This window comes from Sarcophilus harrisii, chromosome 1, assembly GCF_902635505.1.
Source record: "Sarcophilus harrisii chromosome 1, mSarHar1.11, whole genome shotgun sequence".
Lineage (NCBI taxonomy): Eukaryota > Metazoa > Chordata > Mammalia > Dasyuromorphia > Dasyuridae > Sarcophilus > Sarcophilus harrisii.
The window spans coordinates 657015130-657038104 of NC_045426.1; the positions used below are offsets into that span (position 1 = coordinate 657015130).

At 44.0% G+C, this 22975-nt stretch overlaps 1 protein-coding gene across 1 annotated transcript in view; it reads left to right on the plus strand.

Moving 5' to 3' along the window:
* The first annotated feature begins 2599 nt into the window (after positions 1–2599).
* Positions 2600–22975, plus strand: part of NCAN (neurocan) — a 62715-nt gene continuing 42339 nt past the window's right edge. The window contains exons 1-6 of the mRNA XM_031947934.1: positions 2600–3030; positions 12761–12840; positions 19209–19604; positions 21169–21343; positions 21736–21863; positions 22125–22418. Of these exons, the coding sequence (XP_031803794.1) occupies positions 12768–12840; positions 19209–19604; positions 21169–21343; positions 21736–21863; positions 22125–22418 (1066 nt within the window). The 5' untranslated portion in view covers positions 2600–3030; positions 12761–12767. The remainder of the gene's footprint in view (positions 3031–12760; positions 12841–19208; positions 19605–21168; positions 21344–21735; positions 21864–22124; positions 22419–22975) is intronic.

A 22975-nucleotide genomic window follows, 5' to 3' on the forward strand; every position in this document is an offset into this window, starting at 1 on the left:
TAGGGAGGTATTAATTTATCTGTACTTTGCCCTGGTCAGATCAAATATAGAATATTATTGGCAGTTCTGGGTGCTACTTTTTAGGTAAGAAAGTCATTAGTTGGAGCATATGTAGAGGGAGACAATCAAGATGGGATAGCTGGATTGGTAGGAGGAGTTGAGGTTTTTTAATCTGGAAAAGAGACTTGGAAAATGACTGCCATAGCTGGATTGGTAGAAGGAGTTGAGGTTTTTAGCCTAGAATAGAGACTTGGAAAATGACTCTGTTCAATTACTGGAAGGGCTGCCTTTGTGAAAAGGATTTAGACATCTATAAGATCATCGATTTAGGGCTGGAAAGAACATATAAGAAAACTGTGGTCTAGGGAGTTTGAATGATTTGCTCAGGATCACACAGCTAAAAATTGTCTGAAGCAGAATTCAAAATATGTCTTTCTAACTCTAAGTCCAAGGCCCTATCCACTATACCATACTGTCTTGCCACTTCTGTTTGGTCTCAAAGGACAGATCCATAAGTGGAAAAGAAGAGAATTTCAGCTTAACAGAAAGGAAAACTTCTTAATAATTAGAGCTAACCAAAAGTGAGATGGTCTGCCCCAGTTGGTGATTAGTTCCTCCTCAATGGAAGTCTTCAAGTAAAAGCTAGCTGACCATTTGTAGGGGATGTTGGAGAAGAGTTTGTTCCACACAGACTGAATTAGATGCTCTCTGGAGTCTTTTCCAAATCTGAACTTTTGAGATTTTGGGAGTTTTGATTCTTCAGTTTAGAGTCTCTTACAGGTCAGAGGTGTAATAAAGGATGTTTTCATTCTGGAACATTAGAAATATAGTTCAAGGGTGAAGTACCTACTTGTCCCTGAGGTGTTTGGGAATGTGTAAGAAAGGAGAAGTAGGGCAACAGAAAGAAATGAAAGAAGGAGCCATTTAAGAATGGGGGATGGGGAGGAGTGAACAAAAGGATAATTGACCTGAATGTTCCTAACATATTGGCCCTCTGTTTGGGACAGGGAGGCAAATTTTGTTTCTCTATGGGATCCACAATCTCTCCCTGTTAGACAAGAGCTTATGTTAGAGCTGAAGACACTTGATCCCAAGACACCTGCAGACAATGTCCCATGCAGAGCCAGCCATGATGCCCATATTCCTCATTTAAGAACCCCTGGGATTTTGCCTTCCATCCATCGCCAAGCCTTTGCCTGGGAATTGGGCTGGGGGCCAAGGCTAACAGTTTGGCAGAACTGGAGGAGGGGCAGGCTAGCACAGTTTTTGTCAGGGGACACCCCCTTCCAAAGAAAGGATGGAGCCCCAGGCAGCCCAGAAGAGAATTCTGTGTCAGAAGGAATGGGTGATCAACCCCCTCCTCAGGGAAAGAGGGAGCGCTTCAGTGGGTTCCATTGGGGGCCAGCTTGTTGCTCAGGGACAAGAATGTGTCTAGCCATACAAAGAGGAGGAGGGATGCTGAAAACCCGGTCCTGCTCAATGAGCTATTTATAGGCCAGAGTTGGGAGTTTCACCCTCCCTATCTCCTAGGCTAGTGTCCACCTTTTCTCATTCTTACTCCTTTAGTTCTCCCATCTCATCCAGTGCAGGGGGTGAGGAAAATTGGGAGAAGATAGTGATGGAAAAGAAATATCCTAGAAGAGGAAATGGACTGTGACTTAATCTTTGAAAAACCAGAGTTATGGCTGAAGGGAACAATAGGGAGTGCTGGAAGTTGGTACCAGACAGAAGTCTGTCATCTGTTTCTTACCGATTTAAATCTCAATCATCTTTCTGGTAGAGGATGAGAAGAGGTATCAACCTCCCACATTCCCACATACTCAATCAAATAGTCTTCCCCAGATACAGAAAGGACCACAAGCTCCCTTCTTGATTCAAATGGACAAAGACACACTTCAGTACTTACTGATTTACACTTTTTCAGAGAGTCATTAAGAAACCTCTAAAAAAAAAAATCCAAACTGTTCACACACAAAGGCAGGAAATACACAAACACTCCCCTTAATCCCCCCAAAAACATTCCCACAACACACTTTCCGACTAACACAGGCTGTTAACACACGTGCTCTAGCGCTAGTACATAATCAGACTTCTACATACAGACAGGCACAATACCGCCAATGTATATCCGTATAGAAGGGGTAAGAATGAGGTTCCTTTGGTGGAAGCCTGGGGTCGGTAAAAGTAAATGGGACCCTGGCTTCTCAAGCTCAGTCCTTAGAGCTTTCTCAAGACTGGCCTTAAGGTAGACACACCTACCCAACCACTCAGCCCCTCCTTTGTCCTTTTACCTCCTTCCAAAACCCAGTAATTGGGCTAGAGAAGCCTGAGGTTTGGGTTCCGGCCCCACCGCTACCCCCAACGTCAGACCAAGGGGAGGTGGGTTGAATTGGGGGATAAGGTTAGAGAAGCATATTCTGTCCTTCCTGATGAACAGTTGGGTGGGGGGTGGGGGATGTCTCTCCATCACTCCCAGGGCATTTCCAAAAGAAGTCTCTGGACCGCAAAGAGGGAGAGGTGGGGGGAACGAAGACAGAAAGAGAGGGAGTTTAGAATGGGGAGGGGGGCATAAGGGGGGGGGGCGCGCGTGCAAAACTGGCAACGCATGCGCACTTCAGATCCGAATCCTCTTTATAAAAAAGGGAGAAGGCGAGGAAACCGCGGCGACAGACCCTGGGACGCGAGGCCCCCAGCGCCGCGGCCACCTGCTGGGAGCGGGGAGTGCAGAGCTAGCTAAGAGCTAGCTGGGCCCCCGGCGGGCAGACAGGCAGGCAGCGGTGCAGCGGCCGCGGGCGCCCCGGCTAGCCTACAGCCGGAACCTGAGCCTCGGCCGCTTTGTGCAGGGCTCCCTTGACTCGCTTTTCTCCCCTCTTCCCTTCCCCCGATGCGGAGCCGCCTATCCGCCCCGGCACCGCTCCGCCTCGTAGGCGCTGCGGGGATGCACCGGCGCTAGGAGCGGGCGCCGCCGCCCCCTTGGCCCGCGGGCGGCCGGACCCACGGACGGCGCAGCAGGAGGAGCCCCATACGCAGGTGGGTGCGCTTCCTGGGTCTGGGCCTGAGACGGGGAGTGGGCGGCAGACTGGGGTGGGATGGGGTCCGGAGTCCTCCGGTTTAGCGGACAACGCAGGCTTGGGCTCCGATGCCCGCCCCGTCCTGGCAGCCGGCTGAATTCTGCTAGCTCTGCCCAGCCCGGTTAGAGGTGGGAATTCTAGAACTGGGCCAGCTGTAGCCCCTGATTTCTTTTCCTGGGACCCTGAGAAAGGGGAGTTGACAACTGACCGTCCCTAGAGGCAACTGACTCCTGGGACCCGTGACCCGCACTCTCCATCCCCATCCCGCTAGTATCTCTAAGGTGCACTTAGAGCAGGGGAGCTTAAGCCATGTTTTCATTTCCCACCCACCCTGGCAGTGTGCTCGAGGGTCGCGAGGTGGGGGGGGGGGAGGCGGGGGAAGGTATGAAAATGGAGGAGCCCACCAGTTAACAGGGAGAGGAAGGTGGGGAGGAAGAAGAGTTTGGGAACGGGATTGTTAGAAAAAGAACTGAGGGAGGGGGTTGGGGTCAGAGACTGAAGGAATAGGGAACACGGCTGGTTACCCAGAGAGAGGAGGGGAGAGAAGCAAATACGATGAGCTGAGAAGAAGGACGGGAGGGAGACAACCCAAATGAAGGCAAACGGCCAGTTCACCCAGGATCCTAGGTGATTTGGATTAGGACTACTCAGGAGACCCCGGGGTGAGATTGGGATTAAGGGATCAGGTGAGTGGAAGAACCGGTCAGAGGTGGCGGAATTGACCCATGCTAGCTTGCTACAATGGATTTTTACTCTATATAGCCTCCCCGTGTAAGGGGCAGGAGTTCCATCTCCTGCCCAGGCCAAGGTAAAAGACAACTTTGTGGTGGTCTATATTATCTGTGTGGTCTAGGGCCTGAAGAAAACACCTCTGGAAAAGGGAGCTTGAAAGAAATCTGCTTGGGGATGGAGACGGAAAGTGTGAAGAGAGCTAGTGGGAAGTACCATAGAAGCGCCTTCTTTTCAGGCCACATCTAGCTGGGTGTCCTTCCAGCAGCGGCATTGGGAGCTGGAAGGACAGGTTTTCCAAAAGGAGAATCAGTCCAGACTGACTCAGAGGAAATAGGAGTGAGAGACTCACCGGACAATATATAATGGATCCCTCCGCCCGCTAACCCCTCTGCCCCCTCCATTTCTCACCCTAGTCCCGGTAGATCAAGAGTATTGAAGGTGGGGGTTGATGTTGGGGCAGGGGGCAGCCCTAAAATACCAATTAGAACGGGAGAGGGGAAGGAAGTGTCTGAAAGGACCAGCGGAAGGCTCAGGTATCCCCATCTGGACACTTTCAGCCATCACCCTTCTTTCTCCTTCTCTCCCGGCTGCTTGGACCAGTCAGCTCTTCCACGGGGTACCCCTGGCCAGAAGTCCTCGAGTGGACCGAGCCTGGGCTTTGTTCGCTTATGGGGCTTCCCTATCGATATGCCTGCCTCCTGCTGGTGGCTTTGATTGGAGGGGTGGATTTCTTAAGCTGGGCAGCTGCTGCTTCGGCTTCTTAAAGCTTTTGGGTGAGGGAGAGGATGGAATGGGGGTGGGGTTCTGGAGAAGGAAAATTAGTGTGTACTGGAATACAGAAGAAACTAGGTGCAAGAGAAGGGGTCATAGCTTTCAGCAGTCATCTCTTCTCTAAAGACATCCCGCCCTCCCTCCTTCCCGAACCCCTCCCCACCCCAGCCCTCCTCATCTCTGCATGGCTATAAGTGCTTATCTGGAATGATTATATGTATGTATGTTGAGGGGTGTTTTAGTAAGAATATATGTGGTTGTGACTGTGTGTGTACACGACACTGCAGCCATGTCTTTGTGTGTGAGAGGGGATGTGTCTGCTGGGGTGTGACTATGTTAGGATGTGTGGTAGTGCTTCTTGTGTTGGAATGGACAGATCCCTGGACTTGGCATCAAAGAAACTGGGTTTGGATTCTGGCTTTATTGCTTTTCTGACCTTGGTCCAGTCACATGACCTCATTGAGTCTCAGTTTCCCATCTGAGTCTTTACATTCCCATGTAAAAATGAAAGGCAATTATAGATCTCTTCCAATTCTAAGTGTGTGTGTGTGTGTGTGTGTGTGTGTGTAGAATTATGTGTTTCTTGGCTTGAGACTGTGTGTGTGTGCAAAGAAAATTGGGTTGTGACAATATGATTCAGTGGTGCCCAAGAAGTGCGCAGAATTTAAAGGCCATATCTTTCAGTCTTCAGGAAACTCCCTGGGATTTTCTGAAGCCAATTTGGCTCCAATATCTCCCTGGGTTTCCATCCCTTAGCTGGTGGACAGTCCTACCTCCAGGATTTTTCCTGGGGTCTTTTAAATGCTATCACCTGCCCAACTTGAGATACAGGGGATTTCCAAGGGGACTCTGGTAACCTGAGAGAGATTGGGAGGGGGAGTCAGGTGGTGAATGTTTCATCTCTATTCACCAGCCTGAAGATTAAATTTCCCTGTGCTCTACAGTTTGTACTTCTCTCCAGAGTTGCTTCCAGCCTTCCCTGCATTCTTTCACACACAGAAAAATACAGATGCAAAGAAAGCAGTACTTATACCTATAAATTCACACAGTCAGAAATGCATCTTCCTCAACTCCTTCACAAAAACACATCAAAAAACATGCTTTCACACAGAGACACACGGACATTCACAAGTGTTTCCCCACAAAGGTACCTTATGGACATATAATCCTTTCTATCACTTCAAATACACATACCTTCAGAATTAGGCGGTCAGGAAAACCCAGTTAGGAGAGAGAACTGGATATCTCTTCTAATCCTCCTATCTTACCCCCCCCCACCACCCCCCCCCCCCCCCCCCCCCCCCCCCCCCCCCCCCCCCCCCCCCCCACACACACACACTGTCATTTGCCCAGAATTGGACTGGGTTCCAGCTGAGGCTGGTCTCCAGCTCCCTCTTTGCCTCCACTTGCATATGCATGAATCCTATGAATTATTCATAAGATGACAAAACCCTTCACAGCTGTGAAAATTCACCAGGACTCTGGAGTGAGGGGTTATTTTAAGAGTGTGACTTTGGGTGACTTGTGCACTGTGTGTGTGTGTGTGACTGATTGCAGGTATGGGGAGGGTGCCAGAGAATGTGGAGACGTGACTGTATGACTAACAGGATGATTCTGTGTCTATGATGTCAACTGAGTGACTGCTTGTGACTATAGGTGGGGTGGGGTGGGGTAGAATAGAGACCGTTTGGCTGTGTGTGTGTGTGTGTGTGTGTGTGCAGCCTGACTCATTGCCTGGCTGCCCCTCGCCCTGAGCAAGATGGATTTTGCAAATTGATTTTTATTTCAAATGGGGATTTTAAAAAAACCTGTGGGGATTCTTTCTGTAAAGTGAACACTTTTTCCAACTCTCATCATCACTTTTCTGGTAAAATCCTAACTCTTATTGTTGCATTTCCCTAAATCAGTCTACCTTCATTTTAAAATTGGAATTTGAGTCCAAATGGAGTCAAGTGTTGAGCATCCCCTTGCTAAAGAGACAGGGGGAATACAAAGAGAATGCACTATCCAGTGGGATGCTCATAGGTTAATAGTACTATAATCTGTAACCTGGATTAGGGACCATTAGCACTGTGGCCACCCATGTCAGACTAGCCAGCTCCCAAGCAGAAGTTAAAGAGGACCTGGCTCTGGAATCAGGAAATCCAGATTCAAATCTTATTTCTAATACTTACTACTTTTCTGATCATGAACAAATCACTACAGTTCCCGGGGGCTTTTTTTTCTTATCTATAAAATGAAGGGGTTAGGCTAGAAGTCCCCTGAGCTACTTTCCAATTCTTGTTCTATAAGACCATAATCCCAGGACAGATAGAAAGGTTTATATTGGGCATGGAAGCAAGGGACTGTTCAGGTCCTTGAACTGCCAGGCTAAAGGAACTTGAACTTTATCCTGCAAATCATCAGTTTAAAACCTTTTGAGTGTAAGGAGCCTTTTTAAATGTCAGTATTTTTTTCTTTTCTTTTTTGCATGCTTTTAACACAATAGAAGCTGCAATTTTAGTATCTGTTGATTGAGAAAATTACAAAGCTGGGTTAAAACTGCTTTGAATTCAGTAATGCTTTAAAAATGAATTTATGTTTTGTTTAAAAAGCATCTACATGCTTTTGGAAAATAGCGATGCATGTTTCTGTGAGATATTATTCATTTTCTAGAAGATAGATTTGCTTATTTATGAATTTGGATTTGGATTCAGGGAGCTCTTGCAAAAATTCCCCTGATTACAGGTTGGGAATCAGTGCTGTGAGCAATGGGCAAGTACTGAAGTTCCTCACTGATCTCTCTTTCAACACAACAATCCTTTAAAAGTCACTAGATTTGTCCTAGAATCTTAGAACATAAAATGTCAGAGTTGGAAGGGACCTTAGAGCATAGAATGTCAGAGTTGGGAAAGATCTTAGAACATAGGATTTCAGAGCTGGAAAGTACCTTCCATGTCATCTAGTTCACCCTGATGGTTTTTAGAAGAGGAAGCTGACACTAAATTCAGTTTTATAAAACACAATTGCGATAATATCAAATTCTAGTCTGCCTACTGAAGTCCAGATTCCTTATTCATTTTTTCAAGGACATATATACTGAAACCTAACCTTTTACTTGTAACCCCTACAGTTGATACCAAGGTTGGGAGAGTTATTGGCTGGCTCTTTATAGTCTCTGGTACGTTAGAGTCATAACTCAAAAATTCACTTCAACTGAAGGAAAGGGAAGAACTTTCTAGCCTCAGGTACTCCCTCAGTACCATGGACAGGGTCCTGGTTAAGCAAGGCTCTAGCCATTTTACAATCTGAAGCCATGTAGTAATATAATGTTAGGGCCATATCTACAAGATCTGAAGAAATTCTTTCCCCACAGCTAGATGTTGTTCTACCCAGCTCTGAAAGTTCCTTTCTCAAAGGGAAGCCATGCACTTCAGCTCTGATCCTCCTTCCTGCCTCTTTCCTGTTTGTCAAACAGGGGAAGTGAGGCTAGTCTCAGCTCTTATTTCCAACTTCAAGAAAAGGATCAAAGGGACATAGAGATATAACTTAAATCACAGATTTTGAGCTGAAAGGAACTTCAGAGGCATTGCGTCCCAAAACTTCATTTTACAGATGAGGATACTGAGTACAAGAAAGTTGAAGTGAATTGATTGATCACATAGCTACTTAAGTGTTTGGGGTAAAATCTGAACATAGGCTTTCCTGATCCAAAGTTCAATATTCTATCCACTACTGGATGTAGGTAAATGCTGATTTACTTTTTGGGGGGACAATTCACTCTCATTCAACTCACTTCCACCCAATATGACAATCCCTCCTATTTCACATTCAGAGCACCTTCCCTCCTCCTATACCCAGGAAATTCTCAAGGATCTTTGACTAGGATCTTCTAGGAGGTTAAGGATAGGGGTTAATTATGATGTACCCCTATATCCAGGTAAAATTCTGCAAGTTGATAATAAACAGGGAGAAACCTCAGAAGAGAGGATTTAAGAGTTCCCAAGTTGGGGTAATATTGACAACCAAAGAGGCTTCAATTATCTAACTACATGTATATTACCCTCTAATCTGCTTACCTCATCCATCCCAAAGTTGACATGCTCTTGGGCTTTTATGAGATTGAAATTATGACAGGAGGGATCCTTAGAAACAAGAATGTTAGAACTAGAAAAACTGTGAGAACTTAGAACTTAGAGCTAGGCTCTGAGAAGTCATCTAATCTAATACCATTCCCTTATTTGAAAGGGGGATTGTGATTTATCTAAGATTCAATGGCAGAGCAGAGACCAGAGTCCAGATCTCATGACTAATGCCTTTTTTTTTTCTTCCTGATGAACTATTCTGATTTCTTAGATATTTAGGGCCAGGTTACAATCCAGGGTGAGTTCCTAACTGAGACAGATAGTTTAGATAGCAGAAGTAGTTGTCCAGGGTGGCTAGTCCCTTTGTTAATTAAATGGATGCCAGAAAACAGGTTCCCTGGGGACACAATATGGATAGAAGAAAATTACAACCCCTTAGTATTGCCTGATGTTATGAATCAGGGGCAGTTCTTTTTGTCCTATGAGACATTTCTTTCTTTCGTCATTCATAGAACCCTAGAATAGAATAGAATCTTAGAATCTTGGATTCATGGAATAGAACAATTCGTTTGTTCTTCAGTAGATACTTACTAAGCCCTCCTCTATGTAGCTTGCTATGCTCATTACTGGAGCAGATACAAAGATGAGCAACAATAATAAAGCATTTCTCTGGCTCTTTAAGCTTTACAAAATGCTTTCTTTAAAATGATCCCATGGGGCAAGTAATTTGAGTGTTAGAAGGAAACTAGGACCCAATGAAGGACATAACTTGGCCAGGGTTGCAGTGCTAGAGGGAAGCAGAACTGGACTGGGAAGGCAGACTCTCTGATACCACACTGAACTCTTTTCACTATCCTCCCCTAACCTCTAGGAACTTATTGGGGAGGGATGAGTAGGTAAAATGGGGAAAGTCCAGAGAAAGGGACTGATAACCTTGCCAGACTTTATTTACCCTGAGCAGACCATACTTGGAGATTAGCATTCAATAAATACAGCAACAATAATAATAGTTAACATTTATATGAAGTTTTAAGGTTAGCAAAGTATGTTACATATTATATCATTTGATACTTCACAATAACTCTGCATGATAGGTGCCATTATTATCCCCATTTTTACAGATAAGGAAACTGAGGCTGAGAGTATTTTTTAAAAATTTAAATTTTTTTTCTTTCCCAATATCTCACAACTAGTAAATGTTTGAGGCAGGATTTGAACTTAGATCTTCTTGTCAAGCCACTGCACCATCCAGTACTATTCCAGGCACAGCCTTTATGGAGATACCCTGCAAATGGGCATGTAACCAGAAGCACATGACTAGAACAGTAAGATAACAAGAGATTTTACTTAAATAAGGATTGGTTAAAGGAACTACTAATTTTTAGCTTGAATAAGAGACTAAGAGGTACCATGATAAATGTCTTCCAAGTATTTAAAAGCTTATTTTGTGGAAGAGAAATTAGACTCATTCTGTTTATTCCCAGAGGGCAGAACTAAGAACAATGGAGAGAAGTAGCCAAGAGGTGGATTTGGAGCTCTGTGTAAGGAAAATGTTGCTAACAGAAGTGTCCAAAAAATACAATGAGCAGCCTCAGGAAGCAATCTGTTCCCCTTCACTAGAGGTCTTCAGCAGGAGACTGATGTCTCACTGAAATTGTGTCGAAAGGGTTCAATATGGTTTGGACTGAGTGACCTTAGAACATGAAACACTGGTGTTTAAAGAGACCTTAGAGACCAAATCTAGTCAAGGGACTCTCAAACTCTTTAGTGTCATTTGTCCCCTTTAGCAATCCAGTGAAATCTATGTATCTCTTCTCAGAATAAGATTTTTTTAATGCATAAAATGAAATACATATAATTACAAAGGAAACAATTATATTGAAATTCAGTTATTAAATTTTTTAAAAAGTTCATGGATTTCAAGGTCAAAACCTCCTAATCCAACCACTTCATTTTAAAGATGAAGAAACTGAGACCCAAGAGTACAATGAAGCACTGACCCAAAGTCACATGGGGAGTTAGTGGGAGAGAATGAACAAGAATGCAACTCTCTTGATGCTCACCCTTATATTTTTTTCATTCTACTGTCTTGTCTAAACTCTCTCTGGGATTAGGCATTTCTAAGTCTGAAGCAAAATTGATATCTCTAAGGTTCCCAATATACTTCTATAGTCCTTATTTATCCCATCCCCCACTTACTTAGTGTCCCTCTTCCCAATCAGTGTCTTTTTTGGCCCCATCCTCTATAAAGCCTCATGAAGACCAAATGAATTCTACAGTCAGCTAGGGCTGGGGCTGGGACTGTAACTAGTACTATCCATCTCTTCTCAAAGCACTTACTTCTAAAACTAGGAACCTGGATGTGGGAAATCTTCAAGAGTTAAGAGACATAGTTGAGAGGGGATAGAAAAATGATCTGGCTGTGTATAGAGTGCCATGACTTTCCTTGGAGCTCACTTCTCCTAAATATTATTTATCTGAAGAGGGACTGTGTAGAAGACAGTCATTCTTTTAAAAAAAAAAATAAGTTATGTTTATCTTTAGTTATTGCAGTGCCTAAAATTTCTTTTGTGTCTCTCTTCCTCCTAGAAATCCATTCCCCTTAACAAATAATCATTTTTGAGAAAAAAAATTAGCCAAACCTGTTAATACCTTTTTAAAAATCTGAAAACATATGTTGTAGTTTAGACCTTTGGACCTCTTCCCCTCACTCCATCTTTTCAAGGAATGAGGAAAGGAAACACATTCACTTTTAAAGCTGGACTGATTCATCATCTCAAAAGGAATAGCAAAAACTCTAGGGTGAACATTAACTTTAGGGTAGGAGATAGACTCTGTCTATTATTCTAGGCATGTGGGATCCAAGTTGGGGAGAGTTCTTGTAAGTTTTCTGACTTAGGTCATCAATCAGTTCTTTGATATCCCCTGGACCCCAGAGAGCTTATATTGTGCCATCTGGAAGTTGGGGATGGAAGATGGTATTGAATAGCAAAGTCAAGAAAATAAAAAAATAGATCCAGAGAAATATAAGAAAAAAGAAAAAGGGACAGGAAAGAAAAGGTATTGAAACTATAACCAATACAGAAAGACTGAGACAGGGAAGCCAAGAAAGCTAGACAGAAAGACCTGCGGGGGGGGGGGGGGGGGGGGGACAGAGACAGAGAGAGACAGAGACAGAGAGAGACAGAGACAGAGAGAGACAGAGAGAGAGAGAGAGAGAGAGAGAGAGAGAGAGAGAGAGACCCAGAAAGAAAAAAAACTTAGAAGAATAGAAAGAAAAAAAATCTTAGAAGAATATACAAGGTATTTGACATGACTAGGTATGGAAAGAGAAATATTGTGAGGCAGATTATGATTGTGGGGGGAAAGCAGAAATGGTGCTTTTCATTACTCTGGGGATGAATAGTCACTCATTATGTTAGAGAGGTACATACACAGCACTGATCTTGGCTATACTTTCCAGAGCCAGCTTGCTTGGAGAACAGTTTATTGGACAGTGAGGTAGTTGAGATGGAGTAGATTGCCACTTTCTTCTTACAGGATAGTTGGGCATTTCATTGGACCTTGGGAACCATTGTGTGTAAGTAGCCTGGGCCAGGGGGCTTCCTATATGGGGACAAGAGAATGGTGCTTTGTTCTGTTTGGAGGATACTGCTGTATAGATGGAGGGACTTAGGGTTCCTATATGTGGAGAATGTGGGCTTCGGGAATCATTCTTGTATTTTGTGTTCAATGTCAGGGTGGGACTGAGCCTTGAGGATTTGGGGAATCATTCATTGTGTCGTATTGGGAAAGGGGAGAAGATGGACTTCACTGCATTGTAATATGAAATCTCTTCCATAAGGAGGAATAGGACAAAGTTGTCCAGCTGCTCTTGGGCTACATAGAGAGAGGAAGGTCACTTTGGGATATTCTGAAAGGATACTAAGTCCCTAGGGCTGTATTCTAGCCCAAAAGAGTCCATTTGACCTATACAGTTGGCCTTCTCCTGGTCTCATTTCACTAAAAGAAGGTTTGAATTCATCTTCCCCAGCCAACCCATTATTGAAAAGTTATTAACCAGGAAATGAGATGGAGAGAAAGCTCATCTTCCCTCTTCTCTCCTCCTCCTTTTCATTCCAGGTTCGGGATGGGGAGCCCATCTTTCTGGGCTGCCCGTGGCCTGCTGCTCCAGCTGTTACTGCTCTGGGCCTGGGGGCAGGGTAAGTTGGCACCTGGGAGATGGGAAAGAACAAAGGGCAGGAATGGTGGGGGATCTTTGCCCACCCTCTGTTACTCTCAGTGTGTTCTCCTATGGCATTCCTTTTTCCTTGGGTCCCGAGCCTGGTATCTGGCTGGGCTAGATAAGACCCAGGGATCTTGTCTGAGTTCCCCTCTTTACTTTAGAGAAGCTTTAGCCATTTGTCTGTCTCAGTTAAAGATCTCTGTTTCTGCCTAGGTACCCTATCCAATTCTATGATATGATGTCAGATTTTGCCCCAAGCCCTGACTTATACAGATCCTATTTATATCTTGGTTGCAGATGGGTATTTGCATGTTGCCTCCTTTAATGAACTCTGAGCTCCTTGAGAAAGAGACTGGTTTTCTCTTTCTTTGTATCCTTATTGCTTAGTAGTAGTTTTGACTGGACTTCCCTGTCCCAATCACAAAGATCCCCTCTTGTGTTAAGTCTACACTTAACTAAACTGTTCTCCTTCTCAATGAATTCCCAGGTCTATCTTCAGGCAGCTCATTCCTGGAGCCCTAAACTTCCATATCTAAATACTGCTTACTTATTCCAGCAAGATGCCTATAGCTACCACCATTCCAATTCATACAGCTAGACATAAATATTGATTTACAAAGAAAGAAAGAAAATGCTAGAAATACTATCCTGGAAAGAATATAGGATGCTGCCGAGTATAGGTTATATCTCTAATAGGAAAAAATAGACAGGCATATACTGAAAAAATAATTGCACAAAATGATCATAGCCACAAATGGGATTTTCTTTAAAAGTTTTATGTGGCGTGTTATGCAAATTGTTAACAAATTGTGCCAATTGTTAGCAATTCTTTCTGTTCATACAAAGGTGGGGGTTTTATAATCATTGGAATGAATATAACTCAGCTTGATTGTAGTCTCATTCAAGCTTTATTCAAATTAGCTTTGGGGATAAGGGGTAACCTGTATCAGGACCAATATAGTAATACCCCCAATTTAAAAGGAAATATGGAAAACTGTCCCTCAATATTCTCTGTTCTCCTGACTGTTTTCCCTCCTAATCAGACTCTAACCCTGCCTCTCCTGGGAGGGCGGGAGACAGAAATGCTCAAACCTGCCCAGCTTCTGGAAGGGAAGGAAATGACCTCTGAAGGCCTCTGAAGCTTCCAGTGAATATACTTATGCAAATCTATGCAAACTTGCACATGTCCTCATTAACACTGTCATGCACCAGATAGACCCTTCCAGTGAAAGCCTCTGAGGGCCTGGAGGAGAGAAAGGAGGCAGGAATGGGGGTGGGGAGAGGAGACAATCAGCCCACCAGGGTGCAACAAGCCTACTATGATCGGTCACTGTCAGGAGAACAGGGGATGCATAAGAAAAGGGTAAAGAGAAAGGGATAGTCTTATTAATTCAACACATATTTAATGTATCTCCAACACAAAGACCTGTGTTGAAGGCTGGCAGAGATTTATAGTTTAGCTAAGACCTGATCTCTGCCCTCATGGAGCTTATAATCAAATGAGAGGGTGACAGCTGCACAGTGAACTATAATGTAAATGATAATTTTTTAAAATAACAATTTATGTATCAAAGGATAAGTTCACCAGAGAAGTACAAAGTATCTCTTCAGATCTAAAAACATTATTATCCAGGGAAGGCTTTGTGGAGGAAGTGGGTTTTGAATTTTAAAAGGAAATAAACACCTGAACAGAAAAAATTGCTAAAAAAAAAAAAAAAAAAAAAAAAAAAAAGATTAGGAAATAAACACCTGAAGGGAATAGGGTATAAGGAGAAGTTCCGATAAAGACAAAGGGAAAAGAGCAGGAGAGCTCAGGGTACTTCAAAGAATGTCAAAGCTAGAAAGAAATTAAGAGACTGAATAATCTCATCGGTTCCTTTCACTGTTATGAAAATAGGGACCTAGGGAAGGGAAGGAATTAGCCTCAAAACTAGGTTTACTTGATTGCTAGTTCTATGATTAAACATTGCATTTAGACTCAGAGGGTCTTGTTTTAAATTCTGCTTACTATTCAAAAATAATAATAATAGTAGTAACTAACATTTACATAGCCAGGCACTGTGCTGAGTGTTTTATAAATATTATCTCATTTTATTTTGACAACAACCTTGGGAGACAGATATTATTATCCCCATTTTACAGATGAGGAAACTGAGGCATACCAGTCAAGTGACATGCCCAAGACCACACAGTTAGTATTTGAGGCCAGATTTGAGCTCCATATTCTAGGCTGAGCATGATTAACAAATCACTTAACCTCTTAGGGCCTCAGTTTAATCATCTATGAAGTGAGATGATCTCTGAAGCCCCTTTCTGCTTTAGATCAATAATCCTGTAATCTCTCCTCCTCTCACTCATGGGTCTTAGGGACTTGTCATCCAAAAGATGACATTTTCCCCTCTTACCCCCCCATGGGGCTTAAGAGCCAGGTCTTGGAGCTTTTGCATGCTTCTCTCCACCCAGTGTGGATGGCCCTGGCCCTTGGCAGACTCCTCTGCCCATGGCATCAGTCAGGCTGCTCATTATTGTGTAAGCCAGCGAGGAGACAAACGCAGCTTCCAATCCATCCTGCCAACAGTTCGGAGAAGCACTGCCTGTGTGTCAACTCCTGGTTTCTCTAACTTATTCCCAGCCTCTTCTCTTCTCTGCCCCTGGCACTGGCCTGCAAGCCTCCTGGACATTACCCCTGTCCCTCTATTTTAGAATTCACCTTTCTGTGCAGACCAGAACGATGCTCACATGAAGACAAGCAGTCTGGAGTTTCTTCTGAGCTGGAAATGAATCTTACTCCACTTTACAGAAGCCAACAACTGGCTCTTGTCCTTGGGTACAACTCTGTTCCTCTGTATAAGATAGTCTGCAAAATATGGAGATGGAACCCTGGATGGGAACTTCTTTGTGAAGAGAAGAAGTCTTAAATTTTTCTGCATCAGTCCCATGAACCCAAGGGACAGAGGGTTAAGGCAGGCTTGGCTCTGTCCAGACATGGGTGAATGGGGAAGGGCTCGGAGAGAATCAGTCTGTCTCCTTAAATGTTTCAGTGATCCTATGAAATCAATTTATAGCTAGATGCCTTAGAGACCATTAAATTCAATCTTCTCTTTTTACATATGAAAAAACTAGGGATGTGTCTGGAGAAGAATTTAAGCTCTGGAGTTTCTGATTCCAGGCTTAGCACTATCCACTATACCGCTAGCTCTGCCATACCAGGGAAATCTTTGACCATGAGACTTTCAGAATTTCCCCCACTGGCCCAAGAGTCATCTCTGTAGCAACCCCTCAGACCTAGTAACTTCGGGATACCTAAGTACCCTGTTTGCCCCAGCAATGTGTCCGAGTTCTAGGAGGAGAGGATACTCCAGTGATAAAGGCAGCTCAGATTCTACCCCCAGCTTTATCACTGACTCAATGTGTGAGTTTGGCTAAATCATGCATGCTTCATCTGTAAAACTGAAGAAATTGGTCTGAGATCCCTTCCAGATCTGATATTCTTTGATTTAAAAATCTGATGACATATGTGAAACCAATTTGGAAATAAGAACTTTGGGAATATGAAACCTTCTATAAAAGTGATCTGACATTCTTTGATTTAAAAATTTGATGACATATGTGAAAACATTTTAAGAAATAAGAACTTTGGGAGGATGAAACACTCTAAAACAGTAAGGTGAACCCCAATAAAGACAGGACAATTAGGTTTATCCCAGGACAGTAAAAGAAGTGCTCATAGCACTTGAGGGGGTTGAAATAATTTGTTTTAGTCCCTGGTTAGATAGAATAATTAGTTAAAAATTGGAGGCTACCCTGTGGGAGCATATTCTTCCCATCCCCTGCATACCAGGTGAGTGTGTCACTAGCTCGAGCTTGCCCTATTCCCTCCTCACTCCTAGTTGTTGTCTCTGTCTCTCCCTCACCTCTGCCCTAGCAGAAGACTCAGAAATAACATCTTGGAGTTTCCATCCATATGGACTAATCTCCTAGGGCTGCTACCTCTTCCCCACAGAGTGGTGCACTAGGGTCTTTGAGTCCTAAATTCCAAGGTGAATCCTCCCACTTTAAATTACTTGGCCTTTAAAAGTTGATCCAAATGAACATTTCTTGCTGCTTATCCTGGGCCCTACAATAACTAGCTACAGATGTGGGTGTAGTTTAGAGCTGGAAAGTCCTCAGAGCTTATCTAATCAAACCCCCCTCATTTTATAAATATGGCAGCTGAATCCCAGGATGATTACATGACTCATCCGATTGTATGACTTCACTAGGAGATGGATGCTCCCAGTTCCAGCCCTAGTAGTAGCAAAACTTGTGAGGCAGTCAGTTCATGCAAAGGATAAAATGCTAATGCTATAGTTAGGAAGTTCAAATACATCTAGAGACAGGCCCTAAGCTGTGTCACTCACCCTAAACAAGTCACCTAATTAATTTCTACCTCAGTTTTGTTATCTGTAAAATGGGGACCTACCTCCCAGGGTGCTTATGAGAATCAAATGAGATCAGATTTGTGAAGCATTTTTCAAACCTTGAAGTGCTTATCTAAATGTTGGTTTACATTCAAATCCCAGAACTCTCCACTGGGTCGTGTTGTTTTCAGAAAATAGCATGAGACTTGAAATCAAGAGAAACCTGGATTAAAATCTCTGCCCTGCTATTTACTTGTTATCTGATGTTAGGCAAGTCACTTACCTCTCTGAACTAAGTTTCCAGGCCAAAAACTCAAACTATTAACATTTGTAATATCTTTATCAGAGAAGTCTGGGCTGGGTTCCATGTTAATGAAGGGAATATCCATACCCAGGAAAGCACAGATCCATAAGACCTGAAGTCCCTCACCATCAGTCGGACCATCACTCTGATAAAGCCTTTGGAGCCCCTTTTTCAGAATCGTGTTTGTAAACGGGTGAAATAAGGAAGGAAGTAAAGAAAAATGTATTAAGCATCTACTATGTGCTGGACACTATCCTAAGCACTTTTCAAATATCTCATTTGATCCTCACGAACAACTCTGGGAAGGAGGTGCTATTTCGAATCTCATTTTATAATTGAGGAAATTGAGGCAGAAGTGATTTGCACAGAGCCCAGAGCTGATGATTGTCTAAGAACTGGATTCCTGACTTCAGACCCAGCACTCTATCTACTGTACCACCTAGCTATATAAAGTTATAAAGGAAAATAGTTATACTGAAATGCAGTAATCAAAATATTTTTAAAACTTATTCATGAACCCTAGGGGATGAACCCCAAGCTTGATGAGATTATTGGCATATAAAAGTGTTTTGTAAACTTTATACGCAATGCAGATGTGAACTAGCAGCAATAGTAGCCAAGGGGGAAGAGAACAAGCATTTGAGCACCTACTATGGGCCAGACACTATGCTAAATGCTTATCATCTCATTTGATCCTCACAACAGTAGGAGATAGTTACTATTATTATTCCTAATTAACATATGAGAAAACTGAAGCAGGCAGGGATTAAATTACTTGTCCAGGGTCACACACTTAGGAGGTATCTGAGGTCGCATTTGAACTCAAGTTTTCACAACTCCAAGGCTAGCACTCTATCCACTGCCTCACTTACTCTCCTCTGGCATACTGACTTGCACATAGTAGGCATTCAGTAGAGCTAGGTCTTGATTAGAGTGAATAATGAATTCCCTGAAGTGATGACATGTATTTGAATTTGCTCTATTCAAAATTTTAATTATGTAAAATATGGTTATTGGTTCCAACTCAATAGAAATATGCAATGCTAATTTGAATAATTCGACCACTTCAGGGGATTTGTTATTCTAACTAATCAGGGCCTAGCTGTAAATATTTATTAAATTAAAGGATAGAGAAATAGTAAAAAGAGCACTGGTCCTCCTGATTGTTGTTGTTCGTGACTTCATGGACAATATCATGCCATAAGGTTTTCTTGGCAAAGACACTTCAGTGGTTTGCCATTTCCTTCTCTGGTGAATTAAGGTCAAATTGTGATTTGCCCAGGATCATACTAATAAGTGTCTGAGGTCACATTTGCACTCAGATCTTCCTCAGTATCCCATTCAAGAGCTGCATCCACTGCACTACCCAGCCGGTTCAAACCCCAGCTCCAACACTACTTTGGACAGGCCATTTTTTCCACATTGGTTCCTTTGTCTATAAAATGAATGGGCTGGACTGAATGATTGTAAAGAGGCTTCCAGCTCCAACTTTATGTTCCAAGAGCCCATCTGTGATTCTTTGAAACTGCTTAATAACAAATGAGGAAGGGGGCCAGGCCTGGAGGGCTAAAGGAAAAGCAGCAGTTGGGCTGAAGTATTACATTTCAGCCAGACTAACAGCTCTTGTTGCCTCTGGCTCAGGAGCCCAGGATGGTGAAGAAGTGATCCGAATTCAGAAGGTGACCCATGGCACTGTGCGGGCAGGATTGGCGGAGCTGGTGGCCCTACCTTGCCTCTTTGTCCTCCGACACCCACAGGAGCCTGGCCCTCCACACGATCCAGCTCGGGTCAAGTGGACCAAGGTTCGAGCTGCCTCAGGCCAGAGGATAGAAGTACCAGTTCTGGTGGCCAAGGACAACGTGGTGAAGGTGGCCCGTGGCTGGCAGGGCCGGGTGACACTGCCCGGGTACCCCCAAAACCGTTCCAATGCGACGCTCGTGCTTGGGCCCCTGCGGGCCAGTGATGCTGGTCTCTACCGCTGTGAGGTCGTGACTGGCATTGAGGATGAACAAGACCTGCTGCCTCTGGAAGTAACTGGTCAGTATCTGGCTTGGGGGCGGGGGGGAGCTGGGGGAAGCCACCCTGAGCCTTTAGCAAGGGGCTAGAGGAAGCTTTGAGCAGTGGGAGACCCTCAGACTGTGGAAAAGCAAAGCCTGGTGAATTGTTCATTTTCCTCTCCTTTGCTCCCCCTTCCTCAGGAACTCAGAAAGGGGACCTGCAGCCAAAATGTCTCCCCATTTTACTCTCCATCTCCCCTTCCTTCAGGAAGAGGGAAAACAGAAAAAGATCAGGGAAAGCAGAAGGATGATATTACTCAGGAGACAATAAATTGGCTGGGAAGAGAGGGGACTTGGAGGGAAGTAGAGTCAAGGCAGACTAGATTGGGCATCATGAAATTGTAGAATTATTATGATTGTCATTGTGGTTATTATTATTTATTATACCTATGATTTCATTAGTATAAGGAATTCCCTCTCTCTAAGATGGAGGTAACTCCTTTGCAAGTGACCATTTTAAAGAATTGCTTGAACCACTGAGAAATGAGATGATTTTCCCAAAATCTCACAGTCAGTCTGTAGCTGAAGAACTTGAACCAGAACTCTCATGATATTCACAGAACCATCAAAATGAAATAGAATCAGAATTTATGTAAATGAACAGAATGATTATGGAATTATGGAATACATAGGATTAACATATTTTGTACATTCTAACTCCCAGCCCTATGCAGATAACTTCCAGAACTAATTCTCTAGCCTTGACCCACATCCCCATATGCTTCTAGGATGTAGAGCTATAAAGTCATAACTCTAACAACTAGCATTTTTATTTAGCATTTATTTAGATCTGGAGAGACTTCAGAAGCCATCTAATTGGGTCTTATTTTATAGATGAGAAAACAGAGACCCAGGGGAGTTAATTGACTATCCCAAAGTCACATTTAGGAAGCTGCATAAGCTGCTATCAACTAAACATTGTTCTTTCCACTGTCCTCTGCTGTCTCCACCAAGAAGACCCAATGGCACTGCAGACCCACCTTATTACTTTCTCCAAAAACCTGTTCCTCTCCTTCCTTCTAACTTTACTATTCATCAGTGGCCATGAACATTTCCTTATTCTCCCATATGTGAGACTTTAGGAGAAAGTTTGGAGAGAAGAGATTTGGGGGGCTTGGAAAGCATGGACAAACCAAAAAGGTCAGACTTTATTGAATTTACAATTTTGCAGTGGGAAAGGAGGGACATGAGTGCTATATATCAAACCACTCAGATCCACATGTCAGTCTGACAGATACTGGAGTAATCCTATTATGGAAAGGGCCAAGCAGGGCAGACTTCCTGGAGGAGAGGAGAGCAGGAGAGGAGAAAGGTTTCTCCTATGGATAAAGACTGATGAAGAAGATGATGATGATAATGATTATGACCACTGACATAAAATGCTTTAAGATTTGAAAAGTTTTCATGTGCATTATCACTGTGGTCTCTTAGTTTGAGATAGCCCTCTGGGATCGAAGGCTTAAAGTGTCCCTGATATCCCTCTCCACTTCCCTGAGACCCTTGTCCTTAATGTTCCTCTTCCATCTATGTCTTCATTTTCCCAGGTGTTGTATTTCACTATCGGTCTTCCCTGGGCCGCTATACCTTGAGTTTCCAGGCAGCTCGAGAAGCCTGCCGTCGCAATTCTGCTGTCATCGCTGCCCCCCGACACCTGCAGGCGGCCTTTGAGGATGGCTATGACAATTGTGATGCTGGCTGGCTGGCTGACCACAGTGTCCGGTGAGTGGGTCCTGAGAGATGGAAAGACTCGAAGCCATTGACCAATAGTGCAGCCAGGTGAGCCAGCCCCCCAAAGCTGGGGCTGCTGCTTGGAGGTGGGGATAAGATAGACCTGATGACATTGGTGAAATGGATCCTAAAACCTTAGAATCTCAGAAATGGAAGGGACCTCAGGGTTCATTTTCTTGCTTTTTTAATGGTCATGTCCTCCATCCTGCTCCCTACCTCTATCAATCTACCTCTGAAAGGTAAGAAGATGTTCTGAACTCCAAAGGGTGCGAGTCAACTTTAAGCCCTGAGACCTTCTCATGCCTTTCTCCCTTTTTTCAGTATCCTTGGGGAGTGGGACACTATAGCCATTAACTTACTAATTAAAATTAGTCTTCCCTTAGGTATCCCATCACATTGTCACGGCCTGGTTGTTATGGAGACCGGAACAGCCTACCAGGGGTCCGTAGCTATGGCCGACGAGATCCTCATGAGCACTATGATGTTTATTGTTTTGCCCGGGAACTGAGAGGCAAGTATAAGGCTTACTATTGCCCCTCCTAAGTCCGTTCCATGACTCTCCACTCTGTGTCTTTCCCTTCCTCTGCAACTGAGAAAGCTAAAGCAACCCACCAAGCTCATACATGGCTCCAACTCAGATTGCCCACCCAGCTGGGATTCTTTACAGTAAAAACCTTCCTCTCCACCACTTCCCTCACTGCCCTTCCATCTTGTCCAGTTTGGGATGTCTGAGGGCCCAGGATGACCTTCCTCTTCCTCTTCCTCTTGGTAGGAGAAGTCTTCTATGTCTCCCCACCCAGCCGACTCACGCTATGGGGAGCTCGGGCTCAGTGCCAGAGCCAGGGAGCAGTTCTGGCCACTGTGGGTCACCTCTACTTGGCCTGGCAGGAGGGCCTGGACCAGTGCGACCCAGGCTGGCTGGCAGATGGCAGTGTTCGTTATCCCATCCAGACCCCCCGGCGACGCTGTGGCGGGGAGGCTCCTGGGGTCCGGACTCTCTACAACTTCTCCAACCGCACTGGCTTCCCTGAGCCTTCAGTCAAATTTGATGCCTACTGCTATCGAGGTATGCATTCGTTCAACAAACATGGCATTATGCTAAGTGCTTAGGCTCCAGAGACAAAAATTAAATCTAAGGACACTGGGAGAGGGATTACAAAGGGAGATGGGGAAGCTCTAAGCCCAAGGGCAAAGTCTGATGCTCATTTTTCCTCTACCCTCACCCATTTCTCCTGAAGAGACAACTTCTAGACATCTATTCTGGCTTCCTACAAAGCTGATTAGGTTCCTGAGGCTGTACTCCATTATTTATTTGGCTGAAAGTTAAGAATTTCTTCTCTGGATGAGCTCGCGATTTTCAACCTGTTACCCTAATTCAAGACTGAATTATGTGGTGTTGGTCACAATTTAGGACTGGACCAGAAAGTGCTGGTGGTTGGTCTGCTGACATCAAAGACCATCAGTCAGTCACTCAAAAACATTTACTATGTAGCTACTATGATGGGGTATTTCATCCTGAAGGTGATAGGGAACTACTGGAGTTTATTAAGTGGGCAAGTAGCATGGTTAGTCTTATAAGATCAGTTTGACAGCTGTGTCCGGAATGAGGAGACTGTCTGGAGG